This window comes from Prenolepis imparis, unplaced genomic scaffold (assembly GCF_030444845.1).
Source record: "Prenolepis imparis isolate NDT839.2.m4 unplaced genomic scaffold, iyPreImpa1.0 SCAF_2, whole genome shotgun sequence".
Lineage (NCBI taxonomy): Eukaryota > Metazoa > Arthropoda > Insecta > Hymenoptera > Formicidae > Prenolepis > Prenolepis imparis.
This window is the reverse complement of record NW_028141160.1, coordinates 8,534,749-8,560,029: the sequence shown is the minus strand read 5'-3', so window position 1 is coordinate 8,560,029 and position 25,281 is coordinate 8,534,749. Positions and strand designations below refer to the sequence as shown.

At 32.6% G+C, this 25,281-nt stretch overlaps 1 protein-coding gene and 1 long non-coding RNA gene across 14 annotated transcripts in view; one reads left to right on the top strand and one right to left on the bottom strand.

The window, feature by feature from the left end:
* Positions 1-25,281, top strand: part of LOC145948885 (uncharacterized) — a 163,603-nt gene that overhangs the window by 76,095 nt on the left and 62,227 nt on the right. For 2 of the 4 annotated variants that reach the window (XR_014427492.1, XR_014427493.1), the window contains exon 5: positions 14,355-14,444. This is a non-coding gene — a long non-coding RNA (uncharacterized LOC145948885). Of the gene's footprint in view, positions 1-13,335; positions 13,655-13,896; positions 14,136-14,354; positions 14,445-25,281 lie in introns of those variants that run through there. The other 2 variants (XR_014427495.1, XR_014427494.1) reach the window with 2 other exon arrangements.
* Positions 22-25,281, bottom strand: part of 5-ht1 (serotonin receptor) — a 126,231-nt gene continuing 100,971 nt past the window's right edge. For 9 of the 10 annotated variants that reach the window (XM_083058456.1, XM_083058459.1, XM_083058453.1 and 6 more), the window contains 5 exons: positions 12,443-12,576; positions 8,057-8,200; positions 6,414-6,569; positions 5,873-6,033; positions 22-4,811 (listed from right to left, as the gene is read on the bottom strand). In XM_083058456.1, the coding sequence (XP_082914582.1) occupies positions 4,319-4,811; positions 5,873-6,033; positions 6,414-6,569; positions 8,057-8,200; positions 12,443-12,576 (1,088 nt within the window). In that variant the 3' untranslated portion in view covers positions 22-4,318. The remainder of the gene's footprint in view (positions 4,812-5,872; positions 6,034-6,413; positions 6,570-8,056; positions 8,201-12,442; positions 12,577-25,281) is intronic. The other variant, XM_083058461.1, reaches the window with a different exon arrangement.

The window sequence follows — 25,281 nt, the reverse complement described above, 5'->3', positions numbered from 1 at the left end:
TATTATAATAAGAAGACGAGATGTCATGCGATTAGTTAGTTAGATTAAAAGAGACACATTAATATTTGGAGAAATGCATTTCTTGGTTTTTATATATTTTTGCAGTCTAATGTTTGGATTAATACGTAAAGGGATAGAATATGTGTACCGTTCATTATTTGGAATCTTTCAATGGATATTCCACGGTGATCTCGATGTCGCAGCGTAGCAAATCAATTTGTAGATGCACAAACGAATTTGTGGAATACTGTAAACAAAATATCACGCGTTATGACATTTCTAAATCTCAATTGCAAAATGTTATGCAAGTAATGGAAATTTTAAAAAATTTTGTAAAAACTTTTTGAAACAAGTTCTAGATTTCTTTTTGATTATGATACATTTGTTTAATATCTCAAAATGGCCATATTTAGAAATATAAAATACAAATGTGAGTTTCAGTCTTTCAGACGTTGCTTAAATATTTTTCTTTCTTTTTTTTATATAAGAGTTGAGAAGATATTTTACAAGTGATAGATGATAATCGAAAAAGTTGTATGGCAAGTGAATAAAAATGAATGAGATAAAGTAAGAAACACCATTATCTCTGCGACAATTCATAATGAATCCACTGAAAGAGACTGATGTTTGTGTGTGTGTTAGACATTGTAAATATACATGAAATAGCATTCAAGCTTTCTTCAAACTTTTTTCCGTCATTTATTTCACTTTATGATTGCAAGGATATATACACATGAAAGCATCGTTGTAAATAATACTCCTTTCTTTCTCTAACTTTTCTTTACATTTTTTCTCTTTCTATTGCTTTTTCGCACTTTCTTTCTCTCTCTCTCTCTCTCTCTCTCTCTCTCTCTCTCTCTCTCTCTCTCTCATTTCGTCTTTATTTGATGCTTCCGCATAAGACTTCAAGTGAACATACTTGGCATTTATGTCAACAAATTATCGTCTGAATAATTAGTGGTCTTATTTAATTTGCTGGATAATATTCTCACCGACATTATATTCGTTTCATCTTGATATTTTCTCGCGAACACGTTCCTATACATGCTCATAACTCTTTATCAGTATCTGTCCGCTTATATAATGAAACAATATTTGCGGGAAGCGGTGTTACTGAGCGATCGATGACTGTTTCGATTTACAAGCGTTACATGATCAACTCGATATCTCGTTATCCGCTGAACATTTTGTCGCGTATATCGTTGAAGTATATCATTACAAACACAAATTGCTTATGATTAATTTTGTTATGGCACTTTGACAGCACGTTATTAATGAGTATTAACCGCATCAAACATTATTTGTTTAGTAACCAAGCGAGATTATCGATCCTTTAACTAATTACCAAGCATTATCGATGTTGATTCTTTTCTTGATTAAACTACGTTTACATCAAACATAAAAAATGGCTCTTCTAAAATTTGTTTTTATAATTTGCTCTTATAATTTTTTGCGGCAACTTTTTGCGATACTTTAATACTTGTAATAAAAATAGCTATAAAATAATTTCTTTCCTCGCTTTTTTCAAGCTATTACTGATGAGATTTTTCATCAGAAACTGCTAAAAATGCTCGGCGGACAACGTTTTGTTCTTCTGTTTGGAGATTTACGTAAAAAATTAATATGAACAAAATGTTATTTTATTAATCATGTCGTGTGAATAGAACGACGACCACTGACATAATTAGATAGCGCAAGCGTATCTGATATTGCCGTCATTATTTCAGCAACAATGCCGTCAGAAATAAGAAGAATTTGCTCACAAATTAATTAAAGTGATTTTACTGATCTTTGTTAACTTGTTACTGACATTTACTTTTGTCTTTCTGTGCGTGTATATTTTTATATTAATTATTTAGCTTTAAATGTTATTTAGCTTTAAAAGAAAGTTATTATGTAACAATTATTAAAATAAAATTATCATAAGTGCAAATGAAAGAATAAATTAAAAAATATCTCTTATTTTTGTTTGTTGTGTAACTTTCTAAGAGTAGGAAAGAAAGTATATTATCTTATATTTCTGTACATTTGAAAATTAATTTGATGAAATAAAATCTTATTATTTCTGACGAAGAAAAAGCTATTGTCGCCGTTTATCACAATCTGCCTAACATATTATTGATTAATCTAGAACTAGGTTTATTTCTAAATAGCGAGTCCAATAGCTCGTAAGTAGATGTAGAAACAAATAAATACACGTGCACACTATTCGGCATTTGGAAATAGACAATATAAATGAAAAGAATTATATTTGTCAATTCCTATTCGTTTAGTATGTGGACATAGATCAGAATCAGTCGTTGTTCTGTAAATTAAACATTATTCACCATATTACCATAGTAATATCATAATATAGATGTTATATATATTACTCACGCAAATTTAAAGGAGTACATTCGCTATAAGACGCAGAATTGAATGGCAAGGCTAAAGTTACATTTTCAAATGTTATTTAATTTTTCCTTAGATACAGATAATTTATTAAAATCATTTTTTGTATGATTCTAGAATATTCATGATATGAGCTTAGATTGCGATATTTTACGCCATCATCGTGTTCTTTCTTATTTATATTTATTATATTTATGAATTATCTTTCATTTACTCTATATTAAGCGTTCGCATTAATACTGTTTGTGAAAATAAATTTGCTTGTATATAATATTCCAACCTTTCTATTCAATTCTGTTACTTGCATCGGAATCTTATTTATTCTTTATTATAAAACTCCGTATGAGCAAAGTTGCGTAAGCAAACCTTCATATAAGGCGGCGAGAATCTTTTACGCTTGAGAAATTTTCCAAGTACTTTTAATTTCAAATCAGGTTAAAAAGCGTAAGATGTACTTAATACTCGAGTAATAGTCGAAGTTGCGCTTTCTTATCTAAATGTTTTATTTATACACAATCGCGACAGATCCGCGAGAATCCGTCGTGGTCACATAGTTACTCGTGATGTATTTGCTTCGTCGCTTTTCAGTTAATGTACACTTAGATTTGTCATTATTATGTATATACTTTGGAGATGAGTCAAGATTGAAAATTTTTATACATAGCTAATTTAATGATAATACTCGGAAGTATAATCGCTAAACACTATCGCATGCTTACACAATACTGTACAATTACGTATCAGAGCAAGCATTGCTCGCGATTTTTCCAGATTATCAGAGCGTATTTTAAGGAATCTTCACTGGACGAAAAAATATAAGATTTGTCTCACTCACTTTTCGATTTATATATGTTTATTATTCATAAATTATACGAATGTGGCTAAATGCTATAGGTGCTAAAATAAAATTTTTGATAGAGTCATTCATGCTCATCAAACTCATTATTCTTTGTTTAAATAACATATTTAAAATTTATGAATTAAGCACCTATATCACTTAGATACTCATATACATATAGCCCTTTGTTAATTTATTTTTACATTATAATAGAAGAATCTATGATCATAGCTTAAACTTACGTTCTTTGAGCGATAAAAATTCTCACTAACATAAGCTATACATGTATCGGCCAGTTTATGCTTTAAAATGTGCTCTGATTTCTATTCTAATAAATTAAATTCATAAATTTGAATATCTATTCTAACGTTGGATACTTTTGCGAGTGATTGAATAAAATCGCGAATAATGTTGCACCATTGTCGTTTGATCCTCCGATAGCCCAGGAAAGCGTTTTCGCAAAAATATTCTACGTAGGATCGTTTCCACCATTGTCGATCAACTATAATTAATGCTAACCGCGAGTGAAATTTCAGTTAATTTTAACTAATATTTATGGCAATGAGCCATATTCGTTAAAAGTATCTATGAAAGTAACGGCGCTCAGCTTGATTACTTTGAATAGCTGAAAAGAAGTAGTGTTGTGTGGAATATCATCTGTCGTGATGCTATGATAGAATCGATACAAAAACTAACATGATTTAAACGATATATTCTAAAATTTTGAAAAAGATATACACATTACATATTATTAACAAAAACTATACAGATAATTCATTAACAGATAAACAATTATATCAGAAAATAAGATCATTAATCGTTGTCAATCTCTCGTTAATTTTCTTCGAAGAAAGAGATTGCCTAATAAAATACAAAAAATCAAATAAAATATTATAATTATTGATTCTTGAACATTTAGCTATACAAATAACCGAGTGCAAGTATTGATAATAATATTCAAATTGAGCATCCTGTGAGATATCACACAACACCGAGAGAAACGCTGATAACGAACGTATATGTACAAATTTCACGCATATCCCTCTCATTGGATCGCGCGCACGTGGCAAAAAGGAATTAAATCCACTGTCAGCGAAGTCCCCGGGTACCACCGCACAGCATCCTTTTGAATGCCTGCCGAAATTCCGGCGAGAACACTGTGTAAATCACGGGGTTGAGGGTGCTGTTGAAGTATCCGAGCCATAGGAACACACTTGCCACGAGCTTGGGCGGCTGACAGGCGTCACACGTGGCCTGCAGTAAAGCGACCAGGAAGAATGGCAACCAGCAGGCGACGAAGGCACCGGTGATGATCGCCAGGGTTTTGGCTGCCTTACGCTCTCGCTTCGACTCGATTGTCTCGCGTGTGCGCTTCGTGCACTTGACCACCTGCTGCTGCTGGCTCGTGCTGGTCGGATTCGTCAACGTCGTCGTCGTAGTCGTCGTCGAGACTGCTGTCGGCGTCACCGTCGTCGAGGGTGTGACGTTCGCGCCGTTGTACGACGACGACTTCTCCGGCGAGATTGACGAGTGATCCGGCGTGGATCTCGTGATGGTGAACGCCGTCGACTCCTCGCGCGGCCTAGGCCGAAGATAAATCAGAGTTATTCCGGTGAAGAGGGAAAAAGAGGCGCTCTCATCTCGTCGCCGGCTCGTTATCGCAAGAATAATGGTGATGGCTGAAACGCGACGGGGTCAGCGATATTAAGAATTTTTATGAAAGGTCTTCGCCTAAAGTAGAAGTGGTGGAAACGATGTTAGATGAAAGCTACATATAAAGCCATATATATTCATTTCTTGATAAATAGTGACATATATTTTTAATAATTGCGGAAGACATCAAATTACAATTGGAATACGAGAGAATTATGAGAAAAAAATATATGATATATGAGATCAGAATTTATGAGCGTATTGTTGAGATAAATAAATAGGCAAATTATTATCCGTTATTTATAAAGCAGAAAATAGAATAAGAGCAAAGAAATAGCAGAAAAGTACGACACACTTATTTGAAAATAAATAATTGCAGTGAAAGTAAATAATAACAGTTATTTTAAAGAAAATATTAAAAGCTTAGGTATATAATATTAATTATAATTTAATTATCGCAAGAATTTTTTCATAATAAACTCATGCTTAATTATCAAGCACAATCTATGTATTTTAAAGGCGATAGAGCTTAAAAATACGCAATATTAAGCAGTAATAATGTCCTTTTTGCGACAGATCAACAGGTAAACTCATACCTTTGTGTTCGTAGCAAAGATCTGCACTTCACTGGCCATTGAGATAAAAACGCTTAAAATATGCTAAGCCGCTTGAGATAAAGTACTGCGCGTTAAGAATATTTATTTATAAATTAAATTATGATCCTTGTAAAAAAAATGTGTCCTTGTGGCAAGATATAGGGAAGCAGATTAAATCTCATGAAGGATTTACGTCATTTCTCAATATCTCGTTTGCGAGATTTATTCTACGTGGCTTTAGCGCGTTGTTACCCCTCGAGCCTCTCAAGTTTATTGCAACTATGAAATGCAACTGTATACAAAATTGCCATGAAATATGTTTGATTATTGTTTGAGACCTAAAGAATTCTCATGATAAGGAACCAGAGAAGAGGGGTAAAAAATCTACAACTACCTTCTCGTGACAAGCCTCAGAATGCCTCTTCTTTCACGTGGCGGTTGAAGGATAGTGCCAGGCCTCTTCCTGATCCTTTTTCGCGCCGCTTGAAATATCTTCCAATATAGGAATAAGATGACTAGGAGCGGAAGATAGAACGTCGCACAAGTGGCAAAGATCTGTGGGGCAATTTATATATATTTTTATTAAAGTAATTTATATATATTTTATTCTTCTTAGGATAGTGTGTGCATTGCGTTATAAAATAAAATATATTTTTTATTTTCAAGTATTGGAAAGTTATATAGTTTAGAAATAAGTGGCATTTAGCTTGAGAAAAAAATAGATAATAAATTTATATATATCTTTATGTGAAGATATTCTTTATATTTGTATTACAAAAGTTTTGAAAAAGACAAAAAATCATAATATAATCAAAAATAATTCGCGTAACACCTCTCGAAACTTTATCGATACTTTCTCGAACAATTCCATCGAATGCAATCGTGAATATAATTAAGCATTTCGGATCCGTTCGCAATTCTCCGGAAGCGCTCACCTGATATGCAGTATCCTGCGACACGAGACACGTCCCTTGGGCTATGCGATCCAAATAATCAGGATCCTTCCATCCGAGCTGAGGCGCTAATGAGATTCCTAAGGATATCACCCACACAGCGACGATCAGGATCCCGATTCTTCTCGGATTCCTTGCCTTAAAATAGAAGAGACGCTTTTAACGACTTAGTGATATTTCATTGTTTCAGAATAATTTTTCTCTGAGTTTCTATCGCATTGATTATTACATCATTAGAACGTCGTTTAAATATTCGAGATACATTCTTCGTCTATTTTTTACGCGTATGTCAGTATATATAACGTACATTTCATGTCGTTACAAATATTTTCAGTATTATTACATCTCTCAGAATTCAGAAATAAGTCATGAAACTTGATTGTTATTAGATGATTGAGATCTCTTATTAGTCCGATCAATTTTACATCTTCCACAAGACTTGGTACATTATTGTAAGAACACTGTCTTGTATCAGAAAATTAAACTTTTAATTAGATCCGCTTGTAAAGTTTTGTTTTAGAAAAAGAGAAAAAGGAGAGAAAGAGGGAGACTGGGCGTATTAGTTCGCTTGTTCGAGAAAATTGCGATGTCTGCTTTATCAGCGTATCTCTTTGGTCGACACATGACTCAAGCTAATTCCTCGTCCATTCCATTATTTATAACGTAATCGATCCACCACCTTAGGGACCAATATACAGCCTCTTTCTATCAGTTGGGAAATGCAAGTTAGCCTTTAAGTTCAACTGGGCTGTCCGTTGCGTAGCTTGTCAAGCTCTAAGTTAATTTTAAACTAACTCTAAGCTCTTCGAAAGAGAGAGAGGAGAGGAGAGAGGAAGAGAGAACATGGAGAGTATTACTCGTCTTTCGGTTAAACTATATTTATGAACGAGAAGTTCTGACCATTTCGTTTTACGATCTTACCCTTTTTCATACTTCATGAGCAGTATTCCCTATATATGAATTCTCGTTACATCCGTAAGCGTGCGCGAAAGAGAGAGCGGAATTTGCCTTCGCGCAATTTCCAACGAAAATTTATGAATGATTTAATAGGGTTTTATTTGCGTAGTAAATGTAGCTGAGTGTATTAAAATATCTTTTTTGTAGACTTTAAATATAAAAAAATTGAGTTTTTATTTTAGCTTTTATAAGCAAATACATATAAAATAAGTAATATTTATTCGCGCTTTATATAAACTAAAAAAAATTTAAAAATACAATATAAATAAATAAAATTGCAGAAAATTCTGGCACATATATGTGCAATTTGATATAAAATAGATATAAATTACTAAACGCGAAAGGATTAACAAACATAAAAGAATTTTCTGTTGTAATGCACGAAGTTTCGCGTTTCAGATTCTATTCAGATTTTTTATGTGCACTATTTTCGAACTGATAAAATAGCAATTTTCCCGCATCATACAATGGTCTCCTGGCTATACAAGAGATCCACGATACGACATGTAGTTTCACCCGATCTTGCTCGCGTCACCTCCCACGCGACTCTTTTTCCATCTCGTCGACGTGGTGAGCGCAATGTAAATGACAGGGGATAACGAAGACTGTATCATTCGTATCGGACAATTTCCGACTTGCTCTCGGTAACCGCAACGGCGTTAATTAACCTGTATATAATTGATATTGGTGACTGCCCAATATCTGTCGACCGCGATAGCCACCAGATGCAATATCGAGGCTGTGCAACATAGAACGTCGCTGCTGGTCCACATGTCGCAGAGCTCCGGACCGAGTGACCATCCCGAGTTTATCTGCAATAAACAGAATTATCTATCATAGTACATGAGCTTAACGCGGCTTGAGAGTACAAGCGGATAATCGATGTGGCCGCGAGAATCGCAAGTTTTGCACCGAAGTGTTTCGAGATAAGATAGGCGCACTGAATGATCACTCATCAGTAAATGTGATTTTTCTTTGTTTCTTTATGTAATTTTTATTTTAATCGTGAGAGCAGTTTTTAAACATTTTTGCGGAATTGAAAATATGACGCTGACAGTTAATAATTATCATTTAAAATATTTAATTAATAAGCAAAAAAACTTTATAGATTAAATTAATTTTAATTACTAGCTTTTCATCGGTATTGAATGTTTATATAGTGACTCTTAAAAATATTATTTTATCTATACGATATCTTATCTAAATATGTGTAAAAATCAGTTTTTACACGAAGATCAGTGAGTAAATAGAATTTATTTTTATCTGCGCTAACAAGGATTGTTTGGTTGATTAGTATGTTAAGGATTGCACATAGTTTGGCACGACAGTTTGCCACACAGTAGGGAGAAAATACGGATTGAGGGTCGAAAGGGAAAACATCCGAGTCATGGCCGACGGAAAGACGACGACGGAGAGTACAGAAAGGGAGTCAGTAAGAGTGATATTGTAGAAGAGTTTGCTGAGAGCGGAGGGAGACTCTGATGCATGCCTACTTAAAAGTCCATTCATGGTATTGGAATCTATCTTCGAAAGCCAATCGCGCGCGTCCCTTGTCCTCCTTTCAGCGCGGCGGCTCTTCTGTCCATAGACAACCGTTCCTTTATACTTTGAGATCAGAACATTCCGAAAGTCGATGAGTCTCATCCATCTTGTTAGAAATATAAATATCTCTCAAAAATAATATTAATTATACGGAAGTCGATACGAGAGCAGTTTAGATAAACGAAGATCGCTTGAGATAAAAGATAGTAGTAGAAATATATTATTTATATTAAATTTTATATACAAGTTATTTATATCATGTATTTAAAATTATTCTCTATTATCCCTTTCTAAAAAAAGGTATATTATTATTGATTGCATTAATTGATTATTAATAGTAATTGATATAAATATAATAGTAAGCAAATTCCTAACGCACTTCTTAGCAATTCATTTTATATCAGACTTTCTCAAGGATCTAATCAACCATTGCATATATATGTGAAGTCATTTGCGTGCACGGTTCTGATATCTGCCGATAAACGTCGGGCAAAAAGAGATGGCTGTAAAATGGACATCCATCAAATATTCGAATTAAATGGCAGACGCATAAATTCCTACGTGAAAAAGATGGATATGCTCATCTCGTTTAGTCAGTTTACGACTGTAAAAGTCTAATACGTCTGCTGTTGACTGAATGGCGGTTAAAATAGAATTGCATCATTAAAAATGATAACATGCGAGAGATATCGATACGTTAACAATGGCTTAAAAGAATACAGAAAAAGAAAGAAAGAAAGAGAAAGAAAAGAAACAAGAGGAAGCTTCAACGCTGCTGAAGAGTGAGAATCACAGGTACGCTTCGGAAAATATGGCGAGAGTGTGGAAATATAATATATAGAAAAAGTGGAATGAGGGAAGGGAAAGAGTGTGCTGATGTAGGATACATAATGGAGCCCGCAGAGCGTTTGGCGAGAGGTTGCGTTAAGAAAACGAGAGAACTGAATAAGGATATGTGTTAGTGAAAAGATTTTGCGAGAAGCACACGAAGAGGAATAATGCGCGTAATCAAACTAAATGGACGTATAGAAGAAGGAAAGCGCGAGTACAACTTTTTGGAAATTTTTTCTTACAACGATTCTAATTAAATTTGCATCATCGATACGGATAATTTTTTTCCGCGCGTAATCTTGGTGTTTTTATCAATTTTGCCGCACATATCTCAAAAGCCAAATATTTCGAGTATTAAAAGCGCGAAATTAAAACGCGCGTATTAAAAATGAATTGTATATATTTGAAGATATAGCGCGAAATGGTCGCGCTCAAGCGTATTATCGCTCTCGTGGCAATTTCCGATGAAATCTTTGTTAATTGGATAACGTGTCGAAAAGCAGCGCGAAGCAGTAATTAACGCCTATGTTATTCCCATTCCGTTCCCGTTTCCGTTCGTATATTAGCGTTTATTAAGTATAAATGTGCACGGCGTAGCGTAACGAGCTCCGCTAGGGGAGAATCGAAAGCTAATCATTCGTACGTATATATCGCTTGTTATCTCCGTATGTGTGTGTATTATTCGCACCTTAATTGTCGAATATGTGTGTAACGATATTCACCAACGCTCGTGTTTGTGCTGGGTATACAGAAAGAGACACCTCGATACAGAAAATTGCTTTAGCTTTTAAAAGTTGCAGATTGCGATCGTGATATTATAATGCAATATATTTAAGATTATGGCATTTATAAAACATATATATCATTTTCGCGAGATATAAAATTGTAAAAGTCGATTTTTATAAAATATATATTAAAGTTTCGCGTATCCTATTCTTAATTTCTCGAAATGTAACGTTGAATACTTGAATGCGGACATCATATATGAAAGCGAGCTCTGCTGCAATATATTTCATATACCTATCTCATCATAATTACGTAGTCAATTACAAATTTTATCGCGATTTTCGTGATTCCATTTTTTTATCTTAATAAATTATTGTTAAATTTTTCCTCGTAATTTATATGTTTCGCATATCTTTATTGAAATTCTGCGAGAATATTTTATGGAGCTTTTAAACACGATAAATTGTCGCAGTTGATGCATCGTGTTTCGTTGGTTCTTGGTATTTTTTTTCCTCTCATTTCGCAATTAGTATAAAATACATAATTAACAAATTCTTCAAGATAAAATAATTTAGCGTTTAAAAAATTCTGCGTGCCAAATTCTTTGGGAGATGCATTTCCTCGTGCGGCTTTTTTTCCAGACACAATGTCAGCGCGAAATAAACCCGCAGTAGAAAAAGGCGAGAATGCACGCGGTTTCTTACGGATGTTATAAACTTGTGAATGGCTGCAACAGACCATAGATGAAAGTTTAACAATGAAAATGTAACGCGCGAAGAAAGAACGATCCTCTATGTGCGAATAGAATGACCAACAGTTTGACTGTTCCGCCGAAAATTTCGCACAAAAATTTTAGCTCGTAAATGTAGGTTGCCATAAAATGTCATAAAATTGTAAAATTGCAATACACGTGCTTTACGACATAACTACGACTATATCTTGTCGAAGATATCTTAATCGTTAAATCTCGTGAATCTGTAAAGCGCGCCGCTAATTCGTTTATTTTTACAAAAGTTGCCTTTCTAACAAGAAGTGTTATTTTCATTGTTATCATTGGTATTAAATGATATGTCATAATTCTTTAAATTCGATTAATATTTTTGACAGTTATCAGCTGATTTCTGTCAAGAAATATTAATCGCAGATAAGGCATTATAACATATTATTTATAACATATTGCTATTTTAATTTTTATAACTTATTATTATTTTAAAATTTAATTAGCAAATTAACGCTTTATTCATATTTTTTGACAGAAATCAGCTGATTAACACGTTAATTTATTAATTAAATTTTAAAATAATAGTATGTAATAAAAATTATAAAATAATAATATATGTTTTAAATATAATGTTATAGTACTTTAAACTCGATTAATATTTTTTGACAGTTACCAGCTGATTTCTGTCAAAAAATATTATTGGAGTTTAAAATATTATAACATATTATTTATAACATTATTATTTTAATTTTTACAACATATTTTTATTTTAAAATTTATTTGGCAAATTAAAGCTTTAATCAGCTGATGCATATCAAAGAATATTAATCAAATTTAAAATACTTTATATGTATAAAAAATATAATTTTTTTAATATAAAGTCGAGGATTATCGCGCGCGTAGCTCGCGCTTGTATTGTTTTAATAATTTAAATTATTAATTTATTATAATTCTATTGTGTAATTTTACGGATTAGGTGCCCAAATATTTAAGATATTTTGAGATTGCCGGTACGAATATCTCTGTTGTTGGAATGTCAGTTATTCATACATTGACAGCGCTGATGAAGATGCGAATTGTTTTCTTTTCACGAATATTGCGCGGTTTTATTCTCGCATATCCAGCGCTAAAAACTTTATGATTGTTTTTTTATCACACAGTACAATTCATTATGATGCAAATAGATGATAATAACTTGCAGTCTTCTTGAATAAAAATACAATGAATTACGTACCTCATAAACAGCTCCGAGAGGCATAACGAGGCAGGCGACCATAAGATCCGCGACAGCCAAACTGACGATTAAATAATTTGCTACGGATTGCAAATTTCTCTCTAATAGGATAGCTGCTATTACGAATAGATTCCCTGTAACAAAAATACGTACCATCGTGAATAACATCTATTTTATAATTCATTCAAATAATATTATTACATACATAACGAAATAATATTATTCTGTTCATGTTAGATACGTAGATGCATACATTAAATACATACCGAATTATTATAAAACAATGATATATCTATGTTTTTCTTTTATAAAGAGGATAGCAATTTTGCATTTCAAGTTTGGCGTAATCTCAATTTTTTAATTAAATTTATTCATGTTTTCAGAATTCTGAACTTTTAGCGAGTAATATTATATTACTTGAGGCATTTATGTTTAAGTTTATTTTATTTTCAGCGCTTTAAATATTATATTAATTAGATAATATATATATATATATATATATATATAATTAAAGAAATATACATATATTGTAATTTCTTTCTATAATGTATATTATAATGTATAGTATACTGGACATGTTTTTTCTTGTAGGTTTTCTCACATAAGTTGAAAATATTTAAAATATAATTACGCATTTATATATTTATTCATCTGATTATTAATTAAAAAATAATGTGCTTATTCGCAACACTTAAAATAAAACTATTACAGATTTTTATGTCGTGCGAATATGTTTGCGTTTCTCACCAATAAAAAGTATTGAATAATTTTATTACAAGTAATTTAATTTATTTTTTTTTAAATTATGCCGCGTCGCGTAGTGCCGCGAAATTAGCCGCGGTCACGTGACTAATTGTCGAGCCGGCTCGTCACTTGAAGTTGCACGTCGCGTCGGTATGCAGTCGAACCGCGATCGCTCCGTATTTCCGCGTCCTTTAATCCGTCCCGGCCGAATTTCACATACGGACGAACGTCGAGAGTGTGAATTCTAGTGCTAGGTCATAATCTCAGTGTATTAATCGGTCCGTGCAGCCGCGTTTAACCGCGTTTTTCGGTCGTATATATGTGATTGACGCGTTCCGCCGTAGCAACGACTACATTTTCCGACACGCGCGTATTTCGCGATGCACGCTCGTGTCATTCAGCATTCGCGTTATCAAGAAGCATCGAGAAACATCGAGGAGCATCGAGGGGCATCGAGGAGCGTCGAAGGTATTTTATCGCCGCGACGAATTCATCGACATTAGCGCTTGTCCGCGATACTTTATCGCCAAAAGTCCGCGCGCGCGAATCCGCCATGTTGGCGCGTCACGTAGTGCCGCGAAATTAGCCGCGGTCACGTGACCGATTGTCGAGCCGGCTCGTCACTTGAAGTTGCACGTCGCGTCGGTATGCAGTCGAACCGCGATCGCTCCGTATTTCCGCGTCCTTTAATCCGTCCCGGGCGAATTTCACATACGGACGAACGTCGAGAAGTTGAATTCTAGTGATAGGTCATAATCTCAGTGTATTAATCGGTCCGTGCAGCCGCGTTTAACCGCGTTTTTCGGTATATGTACGATTGACGCGTTTCACGTTCCGTTGCAGCAACGGTGGTTACATCTTCCGATACCTTTCGCGATGCCGTGTCATTCAGTATTCGCGTTATTAAGAAGCATCGGGGAACATCGAGGAGCATCGAGGAGCGTTGAAGGTATTTCGTCGCGACGAATTCATCGACATTAGCGCTTGTACATGTTGGCGCGTCGTTTAGAATTTTCACGTTGTCGCGCGCGATAAATGCCGAATGAATTTAGTACAATTTATCTGCCCGATTGGTAATTCTATTAATTGATATAATATCGATCGCTTTGATATCGATATCGATAAAGCGCGCAATGTATTATTTTACATTATTTACGTATATTTTCAGGGTGCGTCGCAAATACATCGAGGAATATCGAAAATCATCGCGGAATTGCTGAATTATCGGGAGGAGCTATATTTCGCTGCTCGTCGAAGAGTGAGTAATTAATTATTATAGAATTATTTCAATTTTTTCATCACGCAGTGTAGAACTTGCCCAAATGCAGGAGACTAAAGATATCCTCTTCTTATCGATTTTGAAAAACATATAACATTTTTTAAAACTGTCTAAAATAATAAAAAATAAATAATAAAAAAAAGAAACAAAATATTTTAGATGTAGAAAGGAGAGAAAGGGCATTGTTTAACATGAAATTTATATAAGACACACGATAATACAAGTATCGTAAGAATAATATTGCGTAATATATCCTCCTTAAATAATAATGGAATTACAGATATTTATATATAATACAATTCTTAAGATTATATACAGGGTGTTAAAAAAAAGGGTAAAATATTTTAAGGGGATTTAGTATGCCTCAAAATAAGTTAAAAAGTCTTAATAAACATGGGTCCGCAAGTAAGTCATTTTTGAGATATTGCGAAGATGCAGGGTCTGCATAGACATGGAAGGAGGTCATTTTGAGCATCTTCTTTAAGATAAGGTAAAATACTTATTTTTCTGCATAAATTATAATAAAAATAAAAATTTTAAACAAAAAATAAAAATTATAAAAAAATATAAAAAAAATTTAATTAAAAATGTTTATTAAGACTTTTCGACTTGTTTTTAGGCATACTAAATCCTCTTAAAATATTTTACCCTTTTTTTTTAACACCCTGTATATTCCAAAATTACAGATGGAAGGCAATCAGAATCTGTAACTACTATAACTACTATTACGAAATATGTATAGGGAAAGCGTAAATTGCAGAGTCGTTAAGCAAATTGAGATCGCAAATGCCCGTCCCGCTTTCGACTTTTTAATAATAGAATTGTAATTGGCACTGCAAGGGGCAAATTCGGGCTGCTCGTGATCAATTCCGACGGCGTGCCTGAATAGCGGCAATCAAGTTCGACAAACTCGAGATAGACGAAATCAGTCGTACGTTCCTAGATGTGTTCCGGACGTGAGAGATCGATCGCACGCGCATTTACGAAATATTTGTCCAAGTTCGCCGAACCATCGCCGCTCTTCGGCACGTATCGAGTCTTCGCACTCTAGGGACAATAGCACGCAGTTAGAACCTTGGCTGTATATGAAAGTCAGCCGATGTAAGGAACCTGCAGGTAAGAAACGTGCAACACGTTCCTAGATCGTCCGGCAGTCCCTTGAAAAATTTCTCCCTCGAGACAAGAACGGGTCAGACGAATAAATATCATGTTCTGCAAAAGGGGCGTTCTTAGGTTGATAGCACGTGTTGAAAAAGAATTTTCGTACACGTGTCGCGTAATATCTTCAAATCTTTTTTGTTCTTTTTAAGCAAAAAGAAGATATAAAATTACCACATTTAAGATATGACGAAACGTGTGTAAAATATATATATATTACTGAAAATTTATAAAAACGCCTTTAGCATTCCAGAATAGTTCCAGCATTCAATAAGAAATGTTTTTTCTCAAATTGCCCCTCACCCTGATTGTTTACTCTTGCAATTGTCACAAAGCAAAAATTTAATAACGAAAATTAAAATATTTAATAAAGAAAATAAGGTCAACTTATAGATTTAAAAAATCTGAATGGATTATTATAAATACACTCTTTTTTTGGCGCGTTAATAGCGTAATACGGTAGTAAAACGTAGTAAACTATGGTAGAACCGTGAAACTCGACGGTAATCAGAATTTTCAGGTTCACACGATTCTCTTGTAGGAAAGAAATTCATGTATTAGTATAACGCAATGTTCCATTCATGCATTACGTAAACGCGCTCGACTGCTGCTGGTTTAAACGTATTTGAGGGAAGTGGATAGAAGCTTGAGCTGCCGTTTGCGAGGATATTACATGGCGCTGATGTACGCTATTCTGCGTATCGTAGTATTTCATGTCCCTCATTCCGGCTGGATAGCCAATGTTCCCTTCAATTTTTCGCGAGGCGTGTACAAAAGAAATTGCGCCATTATTGTTTAACATGAAATTGATATAAGACACACGATAATACAAGTATCGTAAGAATAATATTGCGTAATATATCCTCTTTAAATAATAATGGAATTACAGATATTTATACACAACACAAAAATTTTAAATATAATACATATAATTTAATTAAGTAATTAATAATTAATTAAATATAATAATTAAATATAAATTGAACTAAATAATATACATATATATAATAATTAAGATATATTAAATAAATTAATATTAAATAAATTAATATTAAATAAATATATTAATTAATATATTTATTTAATATTATTTTATTTAGTATATCTTAATTATTATATATATTATTCATATATATTATTTAATTCAATTCATATTTAATTATAATATATTTAATTAATTATTAATTATTTAATTATATTATTTAATTAAATTTTATTTATATATATATATATATTATATATAATAATATATAATATATTTAAAAAATAACATTTTTATTAGATGCGTAAAATAAAAAAAATCAAATATTATTAATTCTCAAGAATATTTCTTTAGTTAGCTTTTTTTTAAAACTAAAAGTAATAATTTTAAGATAGAGGAAATAGCGGGACCAAGTCCAGGTCTTCAAAGGTTGGATAGCGCGCAGTGGAGATGTGTACTAATTAAATTTAATTCCCGAGGGACGACAATAGACTTTGCTTAAATTAGAGAGCGGGTTAACTTTGAGAAACGATCGAGACTACGTAATTCGTACTTTCTCTCATTTTATCTACCTACGCCGTAAGGCGATACAAATGTTCGACAGGAGTTGTGCTTCTACAAATAAATCGGACAAATTTCTTTTCTTTCGCGTCCATTAGTTTCGCATCACGTGTTCCTGCAAATATACGGCCTGCGACGGTGGCTCGTAAGACAGCAGAGACACGCGTACTAATGTATTGCTGCAGCTGCAATTGCAGTCGGGATGTCTTTACGGAAAAAGTATAATTGCAATAACTGCGACGAGTGAAAGGTAAAAGAAACGAGCGCGGAACGTTTTATGGCGTAATTAACTGTCGCGAAAAAAGAAAAAGAAATTGAGAGATGTTTCATACTGACAGTATATACTGACTGAGGATCTAAATACTTTTGCTCTCGTTCTCGCACTCCATTAAGATAATGTATTTGCAACGCGAAAAAAACAGTTCACGTCCGAAGCTTATATGTATATGGATAAGCCGCGAAGAGTCGCGAGTAGACACGCGCGCTCTGGAGATTTGTTTGTTAAGAAATAACTTATAGTTTGCAGTTTTTAATCTGCTCTGGCGTTGCTCTAAACCTAGCTTGGAGTCACAATCTTTTAGCAAGCTTTATGTCAAAAATGTCTCGACGAAAAATTTTTATATCTCTTTCTACATATATATCACACGAATTTTTATAATACTTTTGTGTGTGTACATACACATATCTTAAATAATGAATAATATTTGTATCTTGTATTTATTACTATTAAATCATATGCATATTTTGATATAATCTATAAATTATCAATATACTGTAATAAATATTACATCTATTCTTGTATTTTTAATATTTTATAATTAATACTCGAACAATTTGAAGCAGACATACATAATATCGTTCGACAATTTTAGAATCAAAATTTATTATATAAAATTTTAATTGTAAAAAGATAATGTGCCCTAACAAATTGATTGTTACTAACATCCTTTACTTTGAAAGTCAGAAATATTTTGTGAGATTTAAAAACGTTTTAGCATGTTAAATATTTTAATATTAGCATTACCCGGTTTTAATTCCCAAATGGATTGAAAAGCGAAAATATATACCGTGTTATCGTAAAACAGTCGTGTCGCAACGGCGATTATTTTCACCCATGAGACAGTTTCCATGCATTATTACGAGCTCACTTTTGGGAATATATCAAAGTTGAAATGCAATGACGTGATTTAAATCGACGTAATTTTTTCGGTTAAGAGAAAAATTTATAAAATAAAAAGAGAGAACGACCAAGTATTAAGTGTTCTGTAAAATATTAATCTTTTTGTCCAAAAGTCGAATAACGTTCTCTCTTTAAAGTTAAAATATATATCATGGCATACAAAGAAAAACGGATACATAATATAAGTAATATGAAAAATTCGTTGAATTTATGATACATAAAACAAAGCTTGTTTACAAAGAACAAAAAATTATAATAACAGATCTAGCTATGTGAACCTAGCACCCGACTTTTTAAAAATTAATTTTTTTAAACGGAAAATGATAGCATTTCGTTTGTAGTTGTTTATAGTAACAATTGTTTATAACTTTTGAATCGCTCAACTACAAACGAAAGGAAAATTACTACAAACCACTACAAACGATTCTAAAGAAGACTGCGCAAGCGGATTCGCGATATCTATAAAATTAACAAATTTACCTCTTGGACGAATAAACAATTGTTTATAACTTTTGAACCGCTCAACTACAAACGAAAGGAAAATCACTACAAACAACTACAAGCGATTCTAAAGAAGACTGCGCAAGCGGATTTAAAAAATCTTAAAAATTGACAAAGTTAGCTCTTGGATGAATAAACAATTGTTTATAACTTTTGAACCGCTCAACTACAAACGAAAGGAAAATCACTACAAACAACTACAAACGATTCTAAAGAAGACTGCGCAAGCGGATTTGCGATATCACAATGTCGGGTGCGAGTCATTAAAAAAATTTTTTTATTTATTAATTGATAAAACTACAAACGAAATTATAGTTACTACAAACAACTACAAACAAAATGCTATCATTTTCCGTTTTAAAAAATTAATTTTTAAAAAGTCAGGTGCTAGGTTCACAGCTCACACGACGTATAAAATTCTTACGTTTGATGTTTGAAATCGGGAAAAAAAAACAGAAAGTTTTATATCATATAACATTATGTATATATGAGCGTTTCGACAAAATTATTTAACAAATCTCGCTCGAATGAGTCATATTATACTCGCATATAATATGCAATATAATGTACATATGCAATAATAATGAGAAAGTGATTTTTTCCGAGTCTGGCGATTAATCAGGGATAGAAAGTAGCACTGGTCAGCCGATTTCAGTGATTATCCGTCCGATATAAGCGACAATAGTAACGCGTCCGAACTCTTTTCATCTCTGCACCCTTTTATTCCTCGTTCGAATAATTTCGACAAATATCGCGATAATAGCATTAATAATGTTATCATTTCTTACAACAATTTTTTTAAAATTTCATTTACAAATATTTAAATAATAAATTCTATTAATAAAGTAATAAAATATTATTCGCACACGACGAGCTATGTGAACCTAGCACCCGACTTTTTAAAAATTAATTTTTTAAAACGAAAAATGATAGCATTTCGTTTGTAGTAACAATAATTTCGTTTGTAATTTTATCAATTAATAAATAAAAAAAATTTTTTAAATGACTCGCACCCGACATTGAGATATCGCAAATCCGCTTGCGCAGTCTTCTTTAGAATCGTTTGTAGTTGTTTGTAGTGATTTTCCTTTCGTTTGTAGTTGAGCGGTTCAAAAGTTATAAACTATTGTTTATTCGTCCAAGAGCTAACTATGTCAATTTTTAAGATTTTTTAAATCCGCTTACGCGGTCTTCTTTAGAATCGTTTGTAGTTGTTTGTAATGATTTTCCTTTCGTTTGTAGTTGAGCGGTTCAAAAGTTATAAACAATAATTGTTTATAACTCAACTACAAACGAAAGGAAAATTACTACAAACCACTACAAACGATTCTAAAGAAGACTGCGCAAGCGGATTTGCGATATCACAATGTCGGGTGCGAGTCATTAAAAAAATTTTTTTATTTATTAATTGATAAAACTACAAACGAAATTATAGTTACTACAAACAACTACAAACAAAATGCTATCATTTTCCGTTTTAAAAAATTAATTTTTAAAAAGTCAGGTGCTAGGTTCACAGCTCACACGACGTATAAAATTCTTACGTTTGATGTTTGAAATCGGGAAAAAAAAAACCAGAAAGTTTTATATCATATAACATTATGTATATATGAGCGTTTCGACAAAATTATTTAACAAATCTCGCTCGAATGAGTCATATTATACTCGCATATAATATGCAATATAATGTACATATGCAATAATAATGAGAAAGTGATTTTTTCCGAGTCTGGCGATTAATCAGGGATAGAAAGTAGCACTGATCAGCCGATTTCAGTGATTAACCGTCCGATATAAGCGACAATAGTAACGCGTCCGAACTCTTTTTATCTCTGCACTCTTTTATTCCTCGTTCGAATAATTTCGACAAATATCGCGATAATAGCATTAATAATGTTATCATTTCTTACAACAATTTTTTTAAAATTTCATTTACAAATATTTAAATAATAAATTCTATTAATAAAGTAATAAAATATTTTTCGCACACGACGAGCTATGTGAACCTAGCACCCGACTTTTTAAAAATTAATTTTTTAAAACGAAAAATGATAGCATTTCGTTTCTAGTAACAATAATTTCATTTGTAGTTTTATCAATTAATAAATAAAAAAAATTTTTTTAATGACTCGCACCCGACATTGAGATATCGCAAATCCGCTTGCGCAGTCTTCTTTAGAATCGTTTGTAGTTGTTTGTAGTGATTTTCCTTTCGTTTGTAGTTGAGCGGTTCAAAAGTTATAAATTATTGTTGATTCGTCCAAGAGCTAACTATGTCAATTTTTAAGATTTTTTAAATCCGCTTGCGCGGTCTTCTTTAGAATCGTTTGTAGTTGTTTGTAATGATTTTCCTTTCGTTTGTAGTTGAGCGGTTCAAAAGTTATAAACAATAATTGTTTATAACTCAACTACAAACGAAAGGAAAATCATTACAAACAACTACAAACGATTCTAAAGAAGACTGCGCAAGTGGATTTGCAATATCTTTAAAATTAACAAATTTACCTCTTGGACGAATAAACAATTGTTTATAACTTTTGAACCGCTCAACTACAAACAAAAGGAAAATCACTACAAACAACTACAAACGATTCTAAAGAAGACTGCGCAAGCGGATTTGCGATATCTTTAAAATTTACCTCTTGGACGAATAAACAATCGTTTATAACTTTTGAACCGCTCAACTACAAACGAAAGGAAAATTACTACAAACAACTACAAACGATTCTAAAGAAGACTGCGCAAGCGGATTTGCGATATCTTTAAAATTTACAAAATACCTCTTGGACGAATAAACAATTGTTTATAACTTTTGAACCGCTCAACTATACAAACGAAAGGAAAATTACTACAAACAACTACAAACGATTCTAAAGAAGACTGCGCAAGCGGATTTGCGATATCTCAATGTCGGGTGCAAGTTATTTAAACATTTTTTAAATTTATTAATTGATAAAACTACAAACGAAATTATTGTTACTACAAACAACTACAAACGAAATGCTATCATTTTCCGTTTTAAAAAATTAATTTTTAAAAAGTCGGGTGCTAGGTTCACATAGCTAGCAGATCTCGTTACTTATAATAAAAGCTTTTGTGGAAATGTTATAAAAGATAATAATTGCGTACTAAAAGAGATAATTTTTATTTACAAAAAAGATTACTTTTGGCTTTTGATTTATTTGTAAAGTAAAAGCATGATAAATTTTACATTACAAATAAGTTTTTTAAAATTCATTAGTAATTTTTTTCCTTTATGATACAGTTCAATTTATGTCTAATGCAGATAGGTATTATCTTAGATATTCCAAATCTATCTTTTATATACTGTCCTTCATACAAATTTATTCTTCATCGTATGTGCAATGTAATACTTACATTAGCCGTTTCATTGTATGCCGTTAAAGCAGAAATAATATAAAATTTATTCTGCAGCTTACGTCGAGATAAATAAATTTCTTCACACAACCACATGTGCGATCGACGCAAAACGAACCTGCAAAATTTGCCGAAAACTGCGGTTATGGTTCGTTATCCAATAACTATGCAGCCATGTAACTTGTTTTCATTGCGGCACCATATATAGGATAGATTTAAATTGAATTATGTGGCCGTTTATTGATTAACAAACCAAAACCATAGTAGTCGGCAAATGTTACAAGTTCGCTTTATCAATCGCGACTGTTGTCATGTGCGCGAAAACTCATTTATTTTCGCGTATAGAGCAACGATGCATAAATAAATTGCGTATTATACTCGCTTTTGACGTCATACTGACAGCCTTAATATTAAACGATACAATTTATTTTTATCCTCGAACCCCCTCCACAATAAGACAAATTATTAATACACTGAGAGAATTTTCTCTTAGAATTTACCTTGAAAATCATGGCAATCGTGGGATAATATGGTATGGAAAGAATTTTATGAGAATTTTTCTGATTAATATTTATCACAATAAAAATAATAATATCTATCACATTAAAATATAAAACATGTTTGATTAATTTTACTAAACTGCATAGTAAAATTAATCAAACATATTTTATTATAAATATTATTTTTATTATGATAAATATTAATCAAAGAAATTCTCATAAATATCTTTCCATATCATCTTTTCCCACGATTACCATGATTTTCAAGATAAATTCTAAGAGAAAATTCTCTCAGTGTATTTTTACATTCACAGTAATTTTTAAAACAATTTTCTTTCATATTTTTACTGCAGAGCAGTATGAGGCTATATATGTATATTATTTTCTAATATTATTATGCAGTCTCAGAGATCTCAAGACGATAACCATTAAGAAATATCTGATTACGTCTTCATGCAAGATACGTTAGAAATTTGCATCGCATCGTTTAACCTTTATAAGATCGAAGGGTGAGGTAATAACACATTCAGTTCGCGTCGGCGATGTAACCTATCGGCTTGCTATTTTTTTTATGAACGAACGACACTTGTCAACATCGTATATACATTGCGTATCAAGAAATGTTTATTTTAAAAACTCGTGTCTATTTTGTTAAAGTTTACCGCTATTATCTATATATTGATAAGACAAAGTAAATAAAAATTTAATTAAAATTAAATTAAATTATTCTATTATCCATCTTCTATTATTTACTTATCTTCTAAAATTAAATTTAATAATAATTGTTCGATTTTTTAATATAACGTATTGTGAATATTTATATATCGGCTAAAAATTCTGCCTGACTTTACATGATTTAGAATCACTTTTATAAGTTTTATTTTTACAAATAATAAAATTACAAAATTTTATTATATTCCACACGCATATTACACGTGTGCGTTGCAAGTTATAAATAATGTTATTTATATAATTCCAAGTCATACAATGACTATTAAATAGTTTTTATTATGAAAATTATAGATATTTATAACTTATTTTTTTCAAGATATTTTCTTTTCTCATTTTTTTTCAATCAATTTTTAAATTACCTGAGAAATTGGAAAGTGAAATCGATTATCGTTTTTAGATATTTCCATAAATAACTGTCGCTTCTGATTTTGCACATTTGTTTATTATAGTCAATTATCTCCACGTGCGCGCTAATAGCAAACGCAAACTTTATGCAAAATCACGCGTTCCAGCTGTTTGTGATTTCGAAGAGAGACAAACGAATTTGTTTGTGCATTATTATGTGACGAGGGGATTTTTAATTTATATTTGCGCAACGATATTTCACGGTTTTGTGACTCACCAAGCGTTTATAAAATTTACCCTACACTGGGAAGAAGAGAGAGAGAGAGAGAAAGAGAGCAAGCGTATATCCACGGCAGCTGACGTCATGTTCAGCGAACCGTTAGTTAGCCAGTGAACTATACTAATATTGGAATGCGCTCCGAGCCTGTCAAGTCGTTGAGGAAGCATGTATTTGTATATGTGTGTGGATATACGTGGATATACAACAGTTGCCGGTGGATCTCTTTCGCATCTCTCTTGGTTATATCGCCATCCACCTACAACGTTATAGAGGAATGATAAACTTACTTGTTTTCCGGCAACTTTTATCTATATCCTCTTCTGAGAGATATACGGGTCTGCAGGGAGACGTTCATGGATTTATTTCGCGAAACTTAATAGGTGGCGGACGATGCTGGCAATACTGATGCGAAATCAGGGCTTTGCGTCTATTGTGTTGTAAATAAATGACGCGTTAATGGTAATAGTTAAACAATAAATAACTTTCACAGGAAAGAGAAAAAGAGAGAGAGCAACATGCAACCTGCTCCACAAAACTGGCTAATTCTTAAATTAAAAACCAGATTAAATAAGGAACAGGATTCTATTAATTATATAGCTTCTGAAATTTATCTTCGTGATTTATTTGAAAACTGTTTTGTAAGAAACAACTCTGCGTGTTCACTTTTCAATTCTTGGACATCTTGCATAATATAGATTATTAATATGGAAATATTAATAGTTCATCGGTCACCGATGATCGATTCTTTGATGAATATCGAGTAAAGTTCGCGAAAGTGTCATTTATCACATATTATAATCATATTAAAATGTCTTTAACGTTAATAATGATTGATCAGAAGTTTCAATATTAAAATTCGCGCTTCATTATTTACCGGAGAAGAGCCAAGAAGAAATAGTTCGATACAAGTCGCGAAGCGGAATGTCAGTTGCCTCGTGGAAAATTCTGTTTACGCAAAGCACCCGGTTGTATCGCGATTACCGTCTTCGCTCGGTGATATATTATACATCCTAGAGACGTGTCAGTTCTCCAATGCAATCTTTGCCATTGTTCTCGTCGACGCGGACACGACCAACGGGTGCTCGTCCTCGCGAAACCATCATCGATGGTGCCGGCGATCGGGGGTAAAATTATTTGTCGCTCGAATATAATTACAGCAAGAAGAACGATTAATCGACGCGGTGAGATCAATTTCGTCG